Raw genomic sequence first — 17358 nt, 5'->3', positions numbered from 1 at the left:
ATTTAATAAAAATGTATTGATAATATACTAGTTAACGTGCCGTGTACAGCTTATGAATTGAAATAAATGTTTCATCGATCCGTGGGTAGAATAAATATAGTTAAAGTCAAATTTAACTCCGCTCGGTAACAATCTTTTGCTTTTTTCTGTCTTTTCAATTTATCAATCATTCTTTTACACATACTACCTCATTGACTCATTAAATATTATCTTTGCTTTAGTATAGCATATTAGAAATACTCGCTTATTTCTAATTGAAATAATTAAAATATCATCAAAATATCGCGCTACGTGACATACAAACTGGCCCGCTCATGTTCATTTTATTTTAAATATAGATTCTGTTAAAACCTTCGAAATAATAAAAATAGGATCTCTGATTTTCGAAGCTGCTATTAAAAATATCCTATATAATGCCATTTAGTTTTTCCATTTCTATGTTTCTCAACGATACACTACTGTAAACTGCTTCATAGTAAATTTATTCTGGTATACACAGACATCAATAAAAAAAATCCTCAAACGTCCAACACGTGGGATATGCTGATAGAACCACAATCCCAATTTCATTTAGGCACGCTATATGTAATTAAAATGGAAGAATAATGAATTGCATCAGTATGAAGCAGAAGTTTCCCATTCATTATTTTTTTTTCATAATAAAAACGAAGATTTTAGCAATATATATATATATATATATATATATATATATATATATATATATATATATATATATATAATATAATATAATATAATCCATGGATTTACTAATTCTTTTAAGTAGAAGCTGGAAATAAATTCGGGATTGTAAAACTATCACTTCCATGGCATATCTCTTATTTGTTACAATATGTAGTTTTCAGATCTAATCTCTCAGTAATTTAAATTTATTTCTGAATAAAACAAAAATATTGAAATTTGTAGATAAAATATGTGTGCAAAAATTCACTAAAAAATTTTAAAAAATTCTCAGACGTATGAGGATAGAAATACGCCCCTTTAAAAGAAAAGGATGGGACGTGGCTGAGTATTTATTTTATCAAAATACAGAAAATTATTGATAAAGTTATTTAAATTTTAACTCATTAGATAGCTATAAAGGGTAAGCAATATTTTATTAATGCAAAATAGAATAAAGACAAACATTTGATGCATCATCTTTCATTAAAAAAAATCTCAAATTCTTGAAGTACTAAAATTTAATTTTTTAATCTGCTCATCTGAAAAGAATCATTTTTCCAATAGATGTATTTTGCTAATCTCAAAGACTATGGCATACAACAAAATTGCACAAGAAAAGATGTTTTGTTCAATCAGTCACCAGTAAGTATATATTTCGCCTTTTAACCCTTTAAAAGGTCATTTTTTTCTAGTTATGGTATATTAAAATATTTTTAGGATTGTGATTGGCTTAAGAAAAGTAACTCATTTAGCTTATTAGATAAATTTCTTTTAATTAATTAATTTGGTTAATTAATAATTAAATAACAAATCAAGACACACCATTTTGTGTGCGATAAGGAAATGAAGCATCTAAGTTTCTATCTGATAGAAAAAATTTGTCAGAACTTATGCAAAACTACATAATTCCATACAAAGATTGATGAATTTGGTGGGAAGCATACTTCCCATGGCCCTAGAAAGGGTTAATTCCGCTTTGCACTAGTTGTCATGGAAATGGAGATATCTATATTGTTTGTCAAGTCTTAGGATTAGTTACAGAACTGAATGAGAAAAATCTTACTAAAGAAAAATTAATTTAAAATTTTAATATTTTTGTATCTGCTTCATTTTACCTTTTAATGTTATGAAATAAAATAATTAAATTGAAAATTATTATTTAAATTTGTTATTAAAAATGTTACAAATGTGTAGTTGAAAAGCAAATCAATCTGATAAGAAATATTTTCCTTCTATAAGTGCAAGTATTGGAATTCGTTCATCTTTGTTTCAGAAATAGCAAAAACCATTGCATTTCAGACAAAATGTTGCATGTCGAGATTCATTTATAAGTGGCCCTTCGTTGAAATTCAAAGAAAAATTATGAAAAGTTAAGAATGTTTCCGGATTTGAAATACAGTTTTAAATTATTGATGAAAATTAATTAGCAGAAATTTCGTGACATAGTGTGACTTTACTAAGCAGAGAAGTAAAATATAAAAGAATCACAGTTCATCTGAAAGTTTGAATTAAAGTCTCAAGTGAAGGTCGCTATACCATCTTCCATAAACCTCTGAGTACTAGTGATTTCCTTTTTCCTCTTTAATCATAATCACAACCAAATTTTGATTTTTCTCAAATAATTTAATACATAATTAAATCTTTTTAGTACGTCGTAAACAAGTAGCTACAAAATGACGAATAACAACTCTTCGATCGAAATACGATACGTTCACTTTAGCCATAAACTTTAATGGTTAGTCTTCTTTTTAATAATATTTAAAAATACATTTATGCATTAAAATGCATATAAAATCAATTTTGAAATATTTTAAAATGATGAATAATATGAAATAAAATAATTTGAAATTTATGGTATTGGATACCAGAAAATAAAATTAAACGAAATGATAATTATTGCTCTTTCATTGCAGGAATTCTCAATTTCATAATATTTTTTAATAAACTATATATACAAATTTCTTCAATCTTGAATTTTTATCACAAGACAATAAAATTATGATTTTTTTTGAAAATATTGTGAGATTTTAAACGATTTTATTAGAACGTAATTTTAAAAGCTTGATTTTAGGCAAATAACAGTTTTGATTTTTTTTTTTTTTTTCCATCCATCATTTTCTTGAACCACAAATTTTAATTTTGGGCAGGAAAAAAATGACTGCTTTGCCTGCATTTATTCTGATTAAATAACCATGAAAAAAATTGATATTACTAAAAATTAATTTTCTTCGGTATAATAATAACATAAAAAGAATTTTTTTGGTATTAATTTTTCAACTTTTTGGTGCATTCTAGTGCATCTTGAAAGTTATAGAAAAAGTTATAAGAATTAAATTTATCCATTGTTCCAAATGTCTACATCTATGCTCTTAATCATAATTTTAATTCTCCACAGTATAAATGTAATTAAATCCTCTCTAAAATTCGCGTAATTAAAATTTTAATCCTGGTTTCCAAGAATTGTTAATCATTTTCACTTAGTATGGATTTGTAATTTGGTACCTGTTTATTTTTACGAAGAAAACTTTAGATGTACGAGATTTTAACATTTATATATCGAACATTCATTAAATGATAAAAAGACGAACAATTTATTCAAAATAATACGTCAGTGATTTTTTTTTTTTTTGACTAATTATGTACAAAATACCTTGCAAATGTCATAAAGGAAACTTAAGATTTAAATTCATTTTTAAAAGTTTCATTGATTTAAAAATAATTTATTCTTTAAAAATTTTGAGTCCTTGACTGATTGTCATACATTATATCCATCAATCATGCTGATTCAGGTACTGATGCTGATACAGTAAAACCATTTAGAAGGTTTTTATAACTTTGTTATTGATGCCAAACTGGTCATAAAAAGCTGACTTTTTTTTAATACAAATTGTAAATAAACACACACAGATCCTTTTATTTTGGAATAAAAAATAAAAAAGTAACGGTGTGCTGGAAGCTGAGTTTGTGATGTATTATCGTATACTTTCTGAGTTGTAAAGATTTGTTTTTACTTTTAAATGGATAGGAATATGTCAGGACTAAAGCAACACTATGGGCTAATATTCTATAGAGGTTTTACAGGGGCCGGGATAGTTTGGCTGGTAGGGCGTTGGATTCGCATCTCTTGGATTGTGAGTTCGAACCCCACCGGCTGAAGACCCTCCATGTACAAGGTGGCTGGTGCACATATAAATCTGTCTTAGCCACAAAGTCCTCTAACTCGAGATAATACCACTGTGGTTACTACATCATAGGTGATAGTTCTCCGATTCAGATCCAAATTACGATCTATGGATCAGTAAATGAAGTCCGCTCAGTGAAAAGGGCTGTGACGTATGAGCAACTAAGGAGTACTCTTGGCCCGAGATGGCGCTACTGAAACAAGAGACGCTAAAACTCGGTTTAAATCGCTGAGTTCGTCAGCGGCCTTGTTTATGACAAGTGCCATAAGCAACAACAATACAACCACAGAGGTTTTGCTGTATGTTGTCTCTTAATATATTTTTGATATTTAGATCTAAAATACAAATAAACTTTTTTCTAATTTGGATATTTTTCATCAGAATGGTTGGATTTCATGGAATATGAACGTGAACGCCTTGCATTTGGGTTTAACAGTAGTAATGTATGATGGCGATCCATTTGAAGAATCTCCCACCAGATTTTGGGACTTGGTAGACAAATTTGGCATAACTTCGCTGTATTTGTGGAGCAGCACTATTGATGAATTGGACACAAAAGGCTGGGGTCCCAGTAAGTATTTTCATAACCTTATATAAAGTTCTATTCACTTATTTCCATCTTGTATAATAAGGATTTGATTTGACAATGTCGCCAAATGTTCGTTCCAACTTGAAGATTTTCAGGCTGTAATTAATAATAAAACGCAAAGGTTATCAGAGGGGTCGCCAATTTGGGGATACTCCATCTCAAGCCAAATGATGGTGAAATTCTTTAAGTAAATCAAGCCAAACATTTTATATTATTTAAAATTATAATAACTTACTTATATAACGTAAATTGAATACTACCACTAGGATTACTCTAAATTAATGTTTCAAGAACCTGCGGCTTTAGTATTAATTATAAAAGCTATCTTCACTAACAATCAATTTATTAATTATTCTAAAATTTATAAGTGTTCTTTGTGGATCGTGAATAAGAATTATTCTTCTGCAATCAGCTTTGAAGTTATCATTAGTACTTCTTAGAATGCTTTTGAACTTATTTTTAGTACTTCTTAGCATGCTTTTGAACTTATTTTTAGCTTTTTAGCATGCTTTTGAACTTATTTTTGGTGCTTTTTAGCAAGCTTTTGAACTTATTTTTGGTGCTTTTTAGCGTGCTTTTGAACTTATTTTTGGTGCTTTTTAGCATGCTTTTGAACTTATTTTTGGTGCTTTTTAGCATGCTTTTGAACTTATTTTTGGTGCTTTTTAGCATGCTTTTGAACTTATTTTTGGTGCTTTTTAGCATGCTTTTGAACTTATTTTTGGTGCTTTTTAGCATGCTTTTGAACTTATTTTTGGTGCTTTTTAGCATGCTTTTGAACTTATTTTTGGTGCTTTTTAGCATGCTTTTGAACTTATTTTTGGTGCTTTTTAGCATGCTTTTGAACTTATTTTTGGTGCTTTTTAGCATGCTTTTGAACTTATTTTTGGTGCTTTTTAGCATGCTTTTGAACTTATCTTTAGTATTTTTTGTGAACTTAACACATTTTACTATTTTCATAATTGTGATCTGTATCCTTCAGCCCATGGTATAAAAATTGAAGCTGAATTAAAATAACGTAGATAGTGAAATATTAAAAAATCTTAATATTTCAGCTCCGCATCAAGGTAACAGAAAAAATTTATATGGGCTGATTCCATATTATGACCCTATTTCAATCAAATATGGGAAATTTATAATCTTACTCCATATTTTCATTACATAGTTTTCTAGACATAAGTCTTTACTATCCAAAAATTATTGTTATATTCTGTTTAAAAGTGCAAATTCAATTAGGATGCAGTATTGTTTTCATACGACGAATTTTATATCGGCAGAAAAATTATTGGTAAATGCTGATTTAAAAATCCAAGTTCGAACAGTGTGGAAATATTGTTTTTCTAATGCTGATTTTTATATAACATTTTACTGTCGTATTATTTTGCACAAAAAATGTACCTATATAATCTAAAGTATAAATCTAACATGTTTATTACAAGGTGTTTTTAACTTGGCTCACACCAACTGATTTGTGATATTGGATTAATAAAGCCCACCTCTAGTAAGAAAAGTCATAAAATGCTTTAAAGTGATTTTTTAAGGGAACGATGTCAGTAAATACATAACACATGAAAGAATAAATATAATATTTCGAGATGACTATATTAGATGAATATATCGAGATGAATAAAGATGAATATATTATCCAGTACTATTTTATTCATCACTCTTCCGTTTTAGCTTCCAAACATTCCTTAAAATCTCTGAGGCAGATCCTTCCCAATGGAAGTCCGGCCAAACCGAGCGCATTCGATTTTCTTTCCCAAAAAGTGAAACCTGGCATGTTCTGTTCTCCTGCATACGGTAGGTGTCAGATAATTTTCTCTGAACGTATTTCTTTTTTTTCCTTCTGTTTCTAATTAACTCACATAAATTACCCCACCTTGGATAATCAAATATATTTTTTGTAGCATAAGTACATCAAATGACATATAATATCTTTTATATATTTCTATAATAAAACTGTAGACAAAAATAGATTTTTTTTTTATTTATCTGAAGATATATAAGGGAAATAAATTATTTCCCTCTCCTTTTCCCCTATTTTCTTTTTTGATTTTATAAAGATTGCAGCTTTAAAGATGAAAGGAATTGGAAGATAATGCAACTGATAAGTGCTTTGAAATGAGGTTAAAAAGCAGTCAATGATAATCATTTCCATATCTTCTGAACAGCTGCAGTTATTGAAAAACTTTCTGTCAGAAAATCATTCGTTTCGTAATCATCGTCTTAACTTATATTCTAACAGCCGGACAGACAGATTTTCTTTGAACAGATTTTTCTCAATTTGATAGAAATCTCCAAATTTGGAGTAAAACCAAATTGTATCTGTCTAGCTCAAAGCATTTTTTAGTTATGCTCGTCACAGATAGACACATTTTCCAAGAATGAATTTTTCGAACTCAGGTAGGCCTAAAAGGTGGAGATTCGTCAAAATCTTAAGTTCGAATTTTTTTGCCGATTACAACACTTTCTCTACACTTCGTACACACATATTAAAAAACAACAACAACAAAAAAAAAAACAAATTGCCAACTTGATAAATATATTCGTAAATATAAAGAAAAATATATCGCTACAACAATTTTTTGTTAGTTTTGATTGCAATGCATTTATTCTCTGGGCTGCAGTAACTATTAAAAGGTTTGAAAACAATTAGACCAAAAGACTGTTTTGAGAAAATTTAAGCAAATAAAAAAATTTATCGATACAGATCTCTCCAAAAAATGAAAAATTGTGGTGATAGCTTCATAAGCCAATTAACAGCCTCTGGACTGGGGTGATCACTTTTGTCTAATGGTTATGTTACGCGGCTAAGGACCCAAACGTCGTGGGTTCGGCCCTAGGGAATACAATCTTCCACATTGGTGTCCTTGGCCACGCAACCTTCGTGCAGCTGTCGTGGCGCCATCTACCCACAACAAAAAGCAACCACAATGTCGACAAACTCGCTTGACGCAGCAAAAGTCGTCAGACACACTTGAAGTAGCAACCAAAAAGTCGTCAGACTCACTTGACGCAACAGCCAAACAACACCACTTAAACAGCAACAACTCACACGCGCTCACCATAACGCTTGACTCGATAATATCGTTGATCTCTCCGCCGGATCACTGGTTGGGGAGTATTGTGGTGGTAGCTTCATAAGCCAGTTAACAGCCTCCGGACTGGGGTGATGACTTTTGTCTAGTGGTTATGTTACGCGGCTATGGATCCTAACATCGCGGGTTCAATCCTTGGCAATTCAATTTCCACAAAGTCACGAAATACACTAGAAGGAATTTAAGGTAAAAGAAAATGGTTTATCGCTGTTAATTAATAATTGAGCAATAAGCGTGACAATTTAAGATTTTTGCCATCAAATGATGATAATAAATGAAATAAACTGTACAAAAATTATAAAACATATCTGTAAGCTTCATGAAGTACATTTTTGTCCAAATGGAAACACATATTAGATGTAAACTTTTAAAAAATGCTCCCATTCATTTTTTTTTTTAATTTTAGATACATAAGCTGTATATTTAGATATTTATTATTACAGTAATTTTTAATTATATCACGTATATACTATTAATAAATAAAAAAAATTTTAAATGTAATATCTTTTATCAAAATAGGGACAACATAGCATCCTGAAGTTGGTAGTAAATATTCAACCGTTCGTTACATTCGTCAAGTAAATGCGAACAGAATAGCAGAGTTAATTTTATATTTTAAATAATCTAGGAATGATATTTATTTATATATCATGATTTAGATTTGCTTTAACATTTCATATAGTGTTTATAAATTTATTTTCTTTTATTTCGAACTATGGATGTTCTTTAAATCATTGATTATCAATCAAAATTAGACAAAAATATAATTTGAAAAAACTCTGCTAATATGCTGTACCTTCTAAAATGTTTTAAGACGTGCATCTATTCTTGTTTAGGTACCACTGAAGTATTTGGCCTGCTGAGCGGTGTTGATCACAATATGCCGGTATACAGGGGAGAAATACAATTACCGTCTCTCGGTATGGATGTGCGAATTCTTGACGAAAAAGGTAACAATACGCCAATTCAGTTTTAAATGTTTATTTCTAAATCGGCAAAGCAAAAGATAATTTTTTGGCAAGAAATATTAATGTTTCTTTTATAATTGCGTTCTTGTATTTTATAAATGCTGTAAAATGTAATTTGTAAATTTAAAATGTTAAAAAAAAAACTTCTGTGAGGGAGAAAAAAAATCTCTTTAAAGGTATCTCTTAAGGTAAGGAGGGGATTTTTCAAAGAAAAAAAAGCTTATTTTAGTTTTTGTATTTTTTTATTAATATAAGGATAAAACAATGAACAAAAGTTATATTATTTAAATATATATGTAGGTTTTGATGAAAAAGCACATTTTAATGTAAATTTAGCATTTATATACAAAAAGTAGGATTGTTCTAGATATAAAAAAATCGCAACAGTTTTTCATTTGTCTTTGTAATATAACATCTTAAAGTGTAACTATTAACAAGGAATCATATTGAAAAATAAAATTGTGTGTAATATATGAAATTACCTATGACATTTTGGAACGTTTTCAACAATATTTACATTCAACAACCATAAATCCACTTCTAGATCATTCAACAACAACGTTAATCATCATCCATAGTTAATTACATTCTGCATAACATAACGAATACTAATTATAATTTCTATTAAAATAACTTGATTATTTTTTGAAATATCACGATACTCGGACTCTAGAATTATGAAAAAACTCGTTCTTCTGAAAATGCATTTAAATTTTTTAAATCTTTATACATAAGCATCACTTACATGTGAATAACATTATAGGGGTGGAATTCCCTGGTTGGTAGAGCATCGGATTCGCGTCCCTTTGGTTGCGAGTTCGAACCCCGCCGGCCGAAGATTCCCCGCGTGCTTGGTGGCTGACGCGCGTTAAATCTGTCGTGGTCACAAAGTTCTCCATGTCGAGAGTAATACCACTGGGGGTACTGGATCAGGGGTGATCGTTCTCTGATTTGGGTCTAAATTACGATCTGTGGTTGAGTGAATGAAATGCGTGAATGAAGTCCGCCCCGTAAAAAGGGTTGTGACGTGTGTGTAGCTAAGACGTTCTCTTGGCCCTAGATGGCGCTACGATAGAAACAAGAGGCGCTCCCCCTCTGGCTTTAAAGCAGCTGGCTTCGAACAGCGGGCTGGCTTGTCCATGGCAAGTGCCATAAGAAACAACAAACAACAACATGTGAGATGTGAATAGTTTGCTATAATTTGGTTTCTAATTGACATAGAAACAAAATAAAGATACCATTGGAAACATAAACGTACCTATTTTTTTAAAACTGCAATAATAATAATAATAAAATGAAATAAAAAATAAAAAAAAGAATGCCAAATTTTATCCAACTTCATGTTTTCAATCTAGTCTAATACCTTAATATAATTTTTCTTCCTAGTTAATTTAATCCAACGATATCCATTCTTTTCTTGCGTTAAAGAAATTTTCATTCTGAAACACATAATTTAGATGTACCTTTTCTCTTCGATGCATTGAACTATTCTTCCTTCAAACTCAGGCAAACCGACAATCGGACAAAGGGGTGAATGCGTGCTTGCGAATCCTTATCCAGCTCTTCCAATAAGTCTACTCAACGATGAAAACAAACAGAAGGTTACAGAGATGTATTTGGCGCAACATCCTGGTAACTAAACACAATTTTCTTTACTTTTACTTCCATTCAAGCCAAATAGAATTAAGGTATGTTACTAATAATTTGCTTTAAAATAATTATATTTTTGAATTTTTGCATAAAAGGATTAAAAAAAATATGAAACCAAAATATACTAGTTAAATAACAATTTTTTAATAAAAAAAGGCCCTTTCTTGGCTCAAAAGCGGTATAAAGTAAAAAACTTCTAGTTTAGAAGGTTATCAAATGATTTGTTTAAAATTTTGCAGATAGCTTAGGAAATACATTATCTACATTATCTGAACTAAAACCTAAACCGTATTTCTGTACATTCTTTAAAACATTGAGTTTCGAATGATAAATAAGCTAAAAATGGGGAAATAGTTTAGTTTAGTTATATTAATGCCCCGTTGTAAAGCAACACTAGGGCTATTTTGGGACGGAACTCGTAATTTTGAACCGTGGTCATATTGTCACGTAGAACTATAGTACAGAACTGAATGGCACACACAAGAGGCAGAGCTAAACCAATTTATTAACTGAACTCTGAACTGAGAATACAGTAACTGACAAATCTTCTGCTTTTATACAAGCAGAGAAAGTTCCAGAATACTCTTCTGGAGACAGTAAGAAAAGTCCAGAACACTTGTTTGGTAAATTAAAGAAATGTCCAGTATCTTCTGGAACATGAAATAAAGGAGAACATAAAATCGAGGAATTAAGTATTTACATATACTATTAACCCCTTAACTGTTTTGCCCGAGTGCCATACGTGCATAGATTTATCGAAATTTGATAGTTGTAAGCAAAAAAAAAAAAAATACCATTCATAACGATTATAATTCAATATTAAAATTACTTCGAATATATAGATGTCAAGTATTCAATGGATTCCCATTTGAATCAAAATAAGAAAATATTCCCAAAATAGAAGGTGTCATCTTATTAGATAGTACAGAAAATGAAACAGTTAAATGGTTAATCACATTGTCTCTAGTGGGATTCGAACCCAGGTCTCTTGATCATGAGACCAGTGCCATGACTATTCGGCCATGGAGATTCGACTGTCTTTCTTCAATGCGGCAATATGACGAGGACGAAGACTAATTAGGCTCGCCTTCATGGAGCTATCATGCATTGATTCGCGGACTTTCGTGTTTAATAGAGATGTTATTCAAAATTTCTTTTATATTCTTTCATTTCTCTTGAACTTACTCTTTAGAAATATAAATTATTAATTTCTAGAGAGAAACGATTTTTTTGAAATAAATGTCTATAATTTTGCTGAAAAAGAAATAGCAAAATATTACTTTTCATATAAAAGGCTCAGATATAATTTATTTTATTTCTAATATCTTAATTATTGATTCTCTGATTCTAGGATACTGGAATAATGGAGACGATGCCTGGCAGAATCCAGTCACAAAAGGATTCATTGTATATGGCAGAAGGTTTTCCCTATTTGATAATTTATTTTAAAGATATTTTTAAATTCCTTTAATTCAGTAATGATTATGTCAGTTCAACTAATATCTTAAAGAAATTTTTTTTGTCAAGAATTCTCTATTTCAAAAACTCATTTTGCAACTTTTACACTCTTATATATTTGATTATTATATTGTTAAACGAAAATCAAAATTCTTCTGTTTATACCACAATAGAAAGTCCAAAGAGATTCAGTAAAAGATTCTACACGAGAACACAAAACACAAACGAAATACACAAAATGGAAATTTGCAGAACTGAATAACTTACAAGCAGCAGATCACTATTAAATAACCGCAACAGCATGCACTGCTTATTAAGAACTATCTGCAGATCACCCCCCCTCCCCCCAAAAAATAAACTCCTTTCAGCTACTCATGCCTCCCACTTCATCTACTCTCATCAGTGCTCATACAATTTTTTATAGATCTTTTGACAGGGTATCGAATATTCTAGAATAAGCTCTGAAAATAAAATTCTAATGCTCTCGAATATTGGAAGTTCAGTTTCGTCTCTAAATTGACACTTAAGTTTGTTACTAAGGATCAGGATTATTAAATAGGCATCCATTCAGCAATCATTACTATATCTCTAAAACTATCATCCTTACAGGATACTTTATGCGCAGGAAAGCAATATTATAAATTTGGTGCAATATTTTATCAATTTCTGTAGCATCTTAATTACCATTTTTTATACACTTTTATTTAACTTGTCTGCTTTCATGCTAATAAAAGTGGAATTTTGTCTCACTTCCTTATGAACAAGAGTTTTGAAAGTTTTTTACAATTATATATTGAAAAAAACAAAACAATTATGCAATTGTAATAAAAGAAAGTTTTATTATAATTATATAATTTTGAATTTTTTTTGTTACAATTACATATTTTCAATGTCAATACATAATTTTAATATTTTCAGAAGTTAAGAGCTGCTAGGTTAACTTATGACAGCATACAATTAGCACCATCTGATATTGAATTTTAAAAATATTATTGAAGGATTTTTTTTTTAATTTATACTTATGAATTACAAAATGCTCAACTCTAAAAATCTAGAAATAATAATTTTTTGAAAATGCATTTTATATTGAAGCAGTGAAACGTTGGAAATTTTTGAGTCAAAAATCTGAAGGTCAAAGTAAAAATATTAAAGTATGAAATACCTAAACAATATGATAAAGGAATTGAATATAATAACATTGAATGTAATAAAATAAGATTAAATATAATAAAAAAATTCTAAACATTTATTAAAAATTAAAAGGCATTGCGAATTTAATAAATTCTAAACTTATTTAGATAATATCTATCATTGCTTCATTCTATTATACCTCTTTTTAAAACCTGTATATAAAAAATTCCAGTATTTGCTCATCTTTATATCTGTTATTTTTATTAATTGCTTATTACATTATTATTAATTGCTATTATTAATTTATTAATTGCTTCGTTACATTATTAAAAATAGAAATTAATTTTACAGCTTTGTTTAATTTCAGCGATGAAACCATGGATCCAAAAGGAGCAAGATATAACTGTTCAGACATTTACTTCGCCTGTAAGTAATTTTACGAATTGAAATTTACATGCAGATACTAAATAAAATGTTTAACTTATTTCTTTTGAACTAATTTTAAGAAACCTTATAACATGTTTCTCTACAACATCAAGGAAAGGTTTTAAGAAATAATTCTTTTTTTCATATGTGCAGCTGCTTTCCACTCCATACTTTTCTTTCAACACATGAATTGGTCTATTTCCGATAGAAGTACAATAACTAACTCGTCAGAGCCAGGATTTTGTCAAATCGTTTCAAGGGGTTAATCCATATTCATTTTGTTGTTTATTTTTTTTTTTTTCGCAGTGGAAGGTTTCCCAGGTTTAAAGGACAGCGTAGTCGTTTCTCAGTACAACAAAGATATGGATGAAAGAGTTATATTATTTGTAAAGATGCGTCCTGGCCATACCCTCACTGGTGAAGTAAAGCAGAAAATAAATGAGACCATCGAACGGCACCTTACCTACGAGCATATTCCGGACATTATAATGGAAGCTCCTGACATACCGGTATGTTATCTTTGAAAAAATGTATTTCTTCACTTTGCAAGGGATATAGGTGCTTTATCAGTAATTTTTTTACTTCAACTTAGGTAGATACATATACTACTGTAATAGGTCATCAGGATTGATCAACCTTAATAAGATTAATCTTTCGCTTTTTAACGCTTAACTTGGGATGTGCGGTCAACGAGACCGTATTTTCTTTACACTCACATTAAATTTTCTAATGAAAGTATGAAAATCAGCCAATATATTCCATATAGTTTTCTTGATATATAAATGTTTTAGAAATTTTTTAAAACATATCATTGAAAACTCTAATTGCATTTGAACATGCATTTTCTTCTCAAATTATATGTTACAACAAATAATATTTTTGAAAAAACATATTACTTTTCACTTTTTAAATCATGTTTATTTTTCCATGTACAAAGGTATATAAAAATTATAATGATGAATTCAACAATTATATGAAAAATAAAATAGACAATGGGTAAAATTGATCCATTTTTTCTATCGGCATCATTTCTACGCAGAAACTTTTGAACATTCGCAGCACCGTTTTCGAGAGCCTTTTAAACATATAGGTTAAGTACAAGTATAAAAATCAGCCTGCAAATACTGCAGATATTTCTCTTGGTATATTAATATATTTTAAAATTTTTTCAAAATGCACTATCCCTAAAAAAAATTAATTATATTTCAACATGCATATCAGCATTAGACGAATGCGAACCTTCGCCGAAAATATCTTCTGCACAGTTGTCCTCATCACTAAAATCACTTTCTGCTTCATTTAAAAGTCTTCGGAGCTCTGCTTCATAACGGAGATCAGTAGATTGGATGATATTTCTAGGACTAAGTTTTAGAGCCATCTGCTAACCCTTGTATAGTACTGGAACACTAAAAGGGAGGTGCGGTCTAAAAGACGTCGCTCAAAGAAATTGCTGAAATATTTTAAAGCTTTCGCTGAAACCGGTTGAAAAATGCACGTATAGTGAAGGTCACGAAACAAGAAGCTATAGGGTCAATACATTCGATTGTGCTTAAAATAGAAGCTACAGGGTCGATGCATTCGATTGTGCTTAAAATAGAAGCTACAGGGTCGATGCATTCGATTGTGCTTAAAATAGAAGCTACAGGGTCGATGCATTCTATTGTGCTTAAATAGAAGCTACAGGGTCGATGCATTGGGTCCACTATTGTGCTTAAAATAGAAGCTACAGGGTCGATGCATTCGATTGTGCTTAAAATAGAAGCTACAGGGTCGATGCATTCGATTGTGCTTAAAATAAAATAGTGGTGACCAAAAGTTCATTCTTAGCAATTTGTGATACCGCACTCCCCAGTTAAGGGTTAATCAAGTTGTAAGAATTCTCTTCCACTTGAATTATATTGAAACGTGGATGATGCATCCTTGATTGTTAATAAAAAAAAGTGCAAGAGCAACTTAATTCCAGTCTAAGCGTCCAGAAAAAATGGAGCACTTTCCTATCTTCTAAGGAAAGGGATTCAATAATGTTTCTCCAAAAAAAATTTCCATCTTAAGAGGAGGTATAAGAATTTTCTTAGTCATAAAATGTAAAGATTAAATAAAATTTCAAATGGAATATAAAAATATATAATATTTTTTAAAAAATATGTGAAGAACAATAAGAACATTTAAAATGTATAATAACAAACATGATCAAAAGGAAAGGTTTGTGACATAGTCAAAATAAAGTTAATTTTATCAAATCTGTTTATCTCCGTAGTAAGGATACTTTTTCTTTAATATGATATTTACTTGGTGAATAATAATAATAAAAAAAAAATTGTTCCTCTTTTAAATTATTGCTTGACCACATGCATTAGAATACAAATTCATGCAACAGATAAAATAATCTTATAGAATTTTTATCAGCATAGTATTCGCTCTGTTATTAACCAACTATGCCTTATAAATCGCATCATATGCAGTATCATTCATGTGACTTGGAAAAAAGTTTTTTTTAGCAAATTGTTTGCATAATGAATGAATTACTAACTCATTTCATCACTTCAATAATTTTTCAAAGCATACAAGATGCAACCTCAACGCATTTAAATAAGCAGATTTTAAAACTTACAATCCAAATATAGTACATACTATTTAATCTTCTGAAATTATCCTCCTAAGGCAACGATGGCCTGGTGGTAAGGTCACGATTTCGGAACCAGAGGGCTTCATGTTCGAAACCCAATTCTTCTAAAATCGGTCTTGTATGCAGGCCTAAATATGTTAAAATTCTTGTCATTGGCCAATCGTCCACCCGTTGGTGTGCTGTGGATGTTTGAAGAGGGAGTGTTAGCACAGGTGTCGTTTTCGTTATCTGACCAAGGTTCAAAATTAAGATGTTCGTCTCAAAAAATAGTTATAATTTTGCTTTGAAACGGGACTTTAATATAATTATAACTAAGCATTTATACTCCTCAGATAAATCATAGCACTTCAAATTAAAAGCAATTTAACCAAAACTAAACCTTTTTTCTCTTAAAATGAATCATACACAATTGTTATCAACACTTGAAACTATGTAAATCTTATGATGAACAATCTTTTACTCTCTTTTTCTGTCCTTCTGATTGTTTACTCAATCGTAGGTCCCTTTTGCTTCTGTTAATCGAATTCTAAATATCAAAAATAAAAATTTGGTTTTCACTTGAACCAGCTTTTATTATATAACAAACAAAAAATCTTTAATAAAAAAATAATTGTTCTTTCATTTAATATATGTAATATTCTGCATATTTATTTTAACATCCTATCAGAAGTAATAAAAGAGCTGTTTTGGGATATCGTAATTTTGAACTTTGATCAGATGACGATGACGATGACGAAAACGGAGATGACTCTTCCCATTCAGACTCAAGCACCGCACAAATGAGAGTAAGTTTGGCCCATAATGATAAATTTATCATGCGCGAGATTTGTATACACGACAGATATTTATTGTAATCGGGTTTCCAATTTGAAGCTCTCTAACAGAGAAGACGAAACCTAACCACTAGATCTTAACTGCTCTATTCTCCATACATAATTATGCTTTCTGTTCAATATTGCTTTTCCGAGCTAAGAAAATGGCTATTTTTTTTATATAAAGTTAAAAAATTAATACAAGGTAACTTATTTTTGTTAAAAACTTGCCATAAATATTTATTTCTTTGATTTAAAGTACCTTTGTTTCTATTTTATTACAGTACAACCTGACAGGAAAGAAATTAAACGGATTGGTGAAGAAACTTATAAACAAGAAACAAATTGCAAACGTTGACATTGTTATTAATCCATCATCTATAGAATTCTTCAAAACTGTTGAATTGGGAGAATTTTAACTACTGCAAAATGTGTTTTCAATTGTAAGGGAATTTTAATATCACTAATAAATATTTATTTTTGCATGAAATTCTGCTTTTTTTTACTCTCGACTGAGAAACGAATTAATATCCACGAAATAATCCACAAATTCGAATTAATATTCACAAAATAAAATATTTTGTTAAATATATCAAGAAATTTGAAACTTTTCCTTTAGTAGATGACTACGTTGAAAAGTCGATTTTTTGAGAATTTATGAATTTTCTAAATTTAATATTCTTAATGTTTGAACAGGCTTCTTTATAAAGCCGTCGGAATATTCTTTCTATGTC

General features: G+C 29.8%; 1 protein-coding gene across 3 annotated transcripts in view; it reads left to right on the top strand.

The window, feature by feature from the left end:
• LOC129989379 (acetoacetyl-CoA synthetase-like) overlaps positions 1–17108 on the top strand; it is a 41768-nt gene extending 24660 nt beyond the window's left edge. For all 3 annotated transcript variants that reach the window (XM_056097883.1, XM_056097884.1, XM_056097885.1), the window contains exons 10-18: positions 1246–1323; positions 4245–4434; positions 6133–6255; positions 8390–8503; positions 10028–10153; positions 11523–11592; positions 13128–13186; positions 13493–13695; positions 16909–17108. In XM_056097883.1, coding sequence (XP_055953858.1) covers positions 1246–1323; positions 4245–4434; positions 6133–6255; positions 8390–8503; positions 10028–10153; positions 11523–11592; positions 13128–13186; positions 13493–13695; positions 16909–17043 — 1098 coding nt within the window. In that variant the 3' untranslated portion in view covers positions 17044–17108. The remainder of the gene's footprint in view (positions 1–1245; positions 1324–4244; positions 4435–6132; positions 6256–8389; positions 8504–10027; positions 10154–11522; positions 11593–13127; positions 13187–13492; positions 13696–16908) is intronic.
• The last annotated feature ends 250 nt before the right edge of the window (positions 17109–17358 follow it).

This window comes from Argiope bruennichi, chromosome 10, assembly GCF_947563725.1.
Source record: "Argiope bruennichi chromosome 10, qqArgBrue1.1, whole genome shotgun sequence".
Classification (NCBI taxonomy): Eukaryota; Metazoa; Arthropoda; class Arachnida; order Araneae; family Araneidae; genus Argiope; species Argiope bruennichi.
The sequence above is the reverse complement of the archived record's forward strand: the minus strand, read 5'-3'. Positions and strand labels throughout refer to the sequence as shown.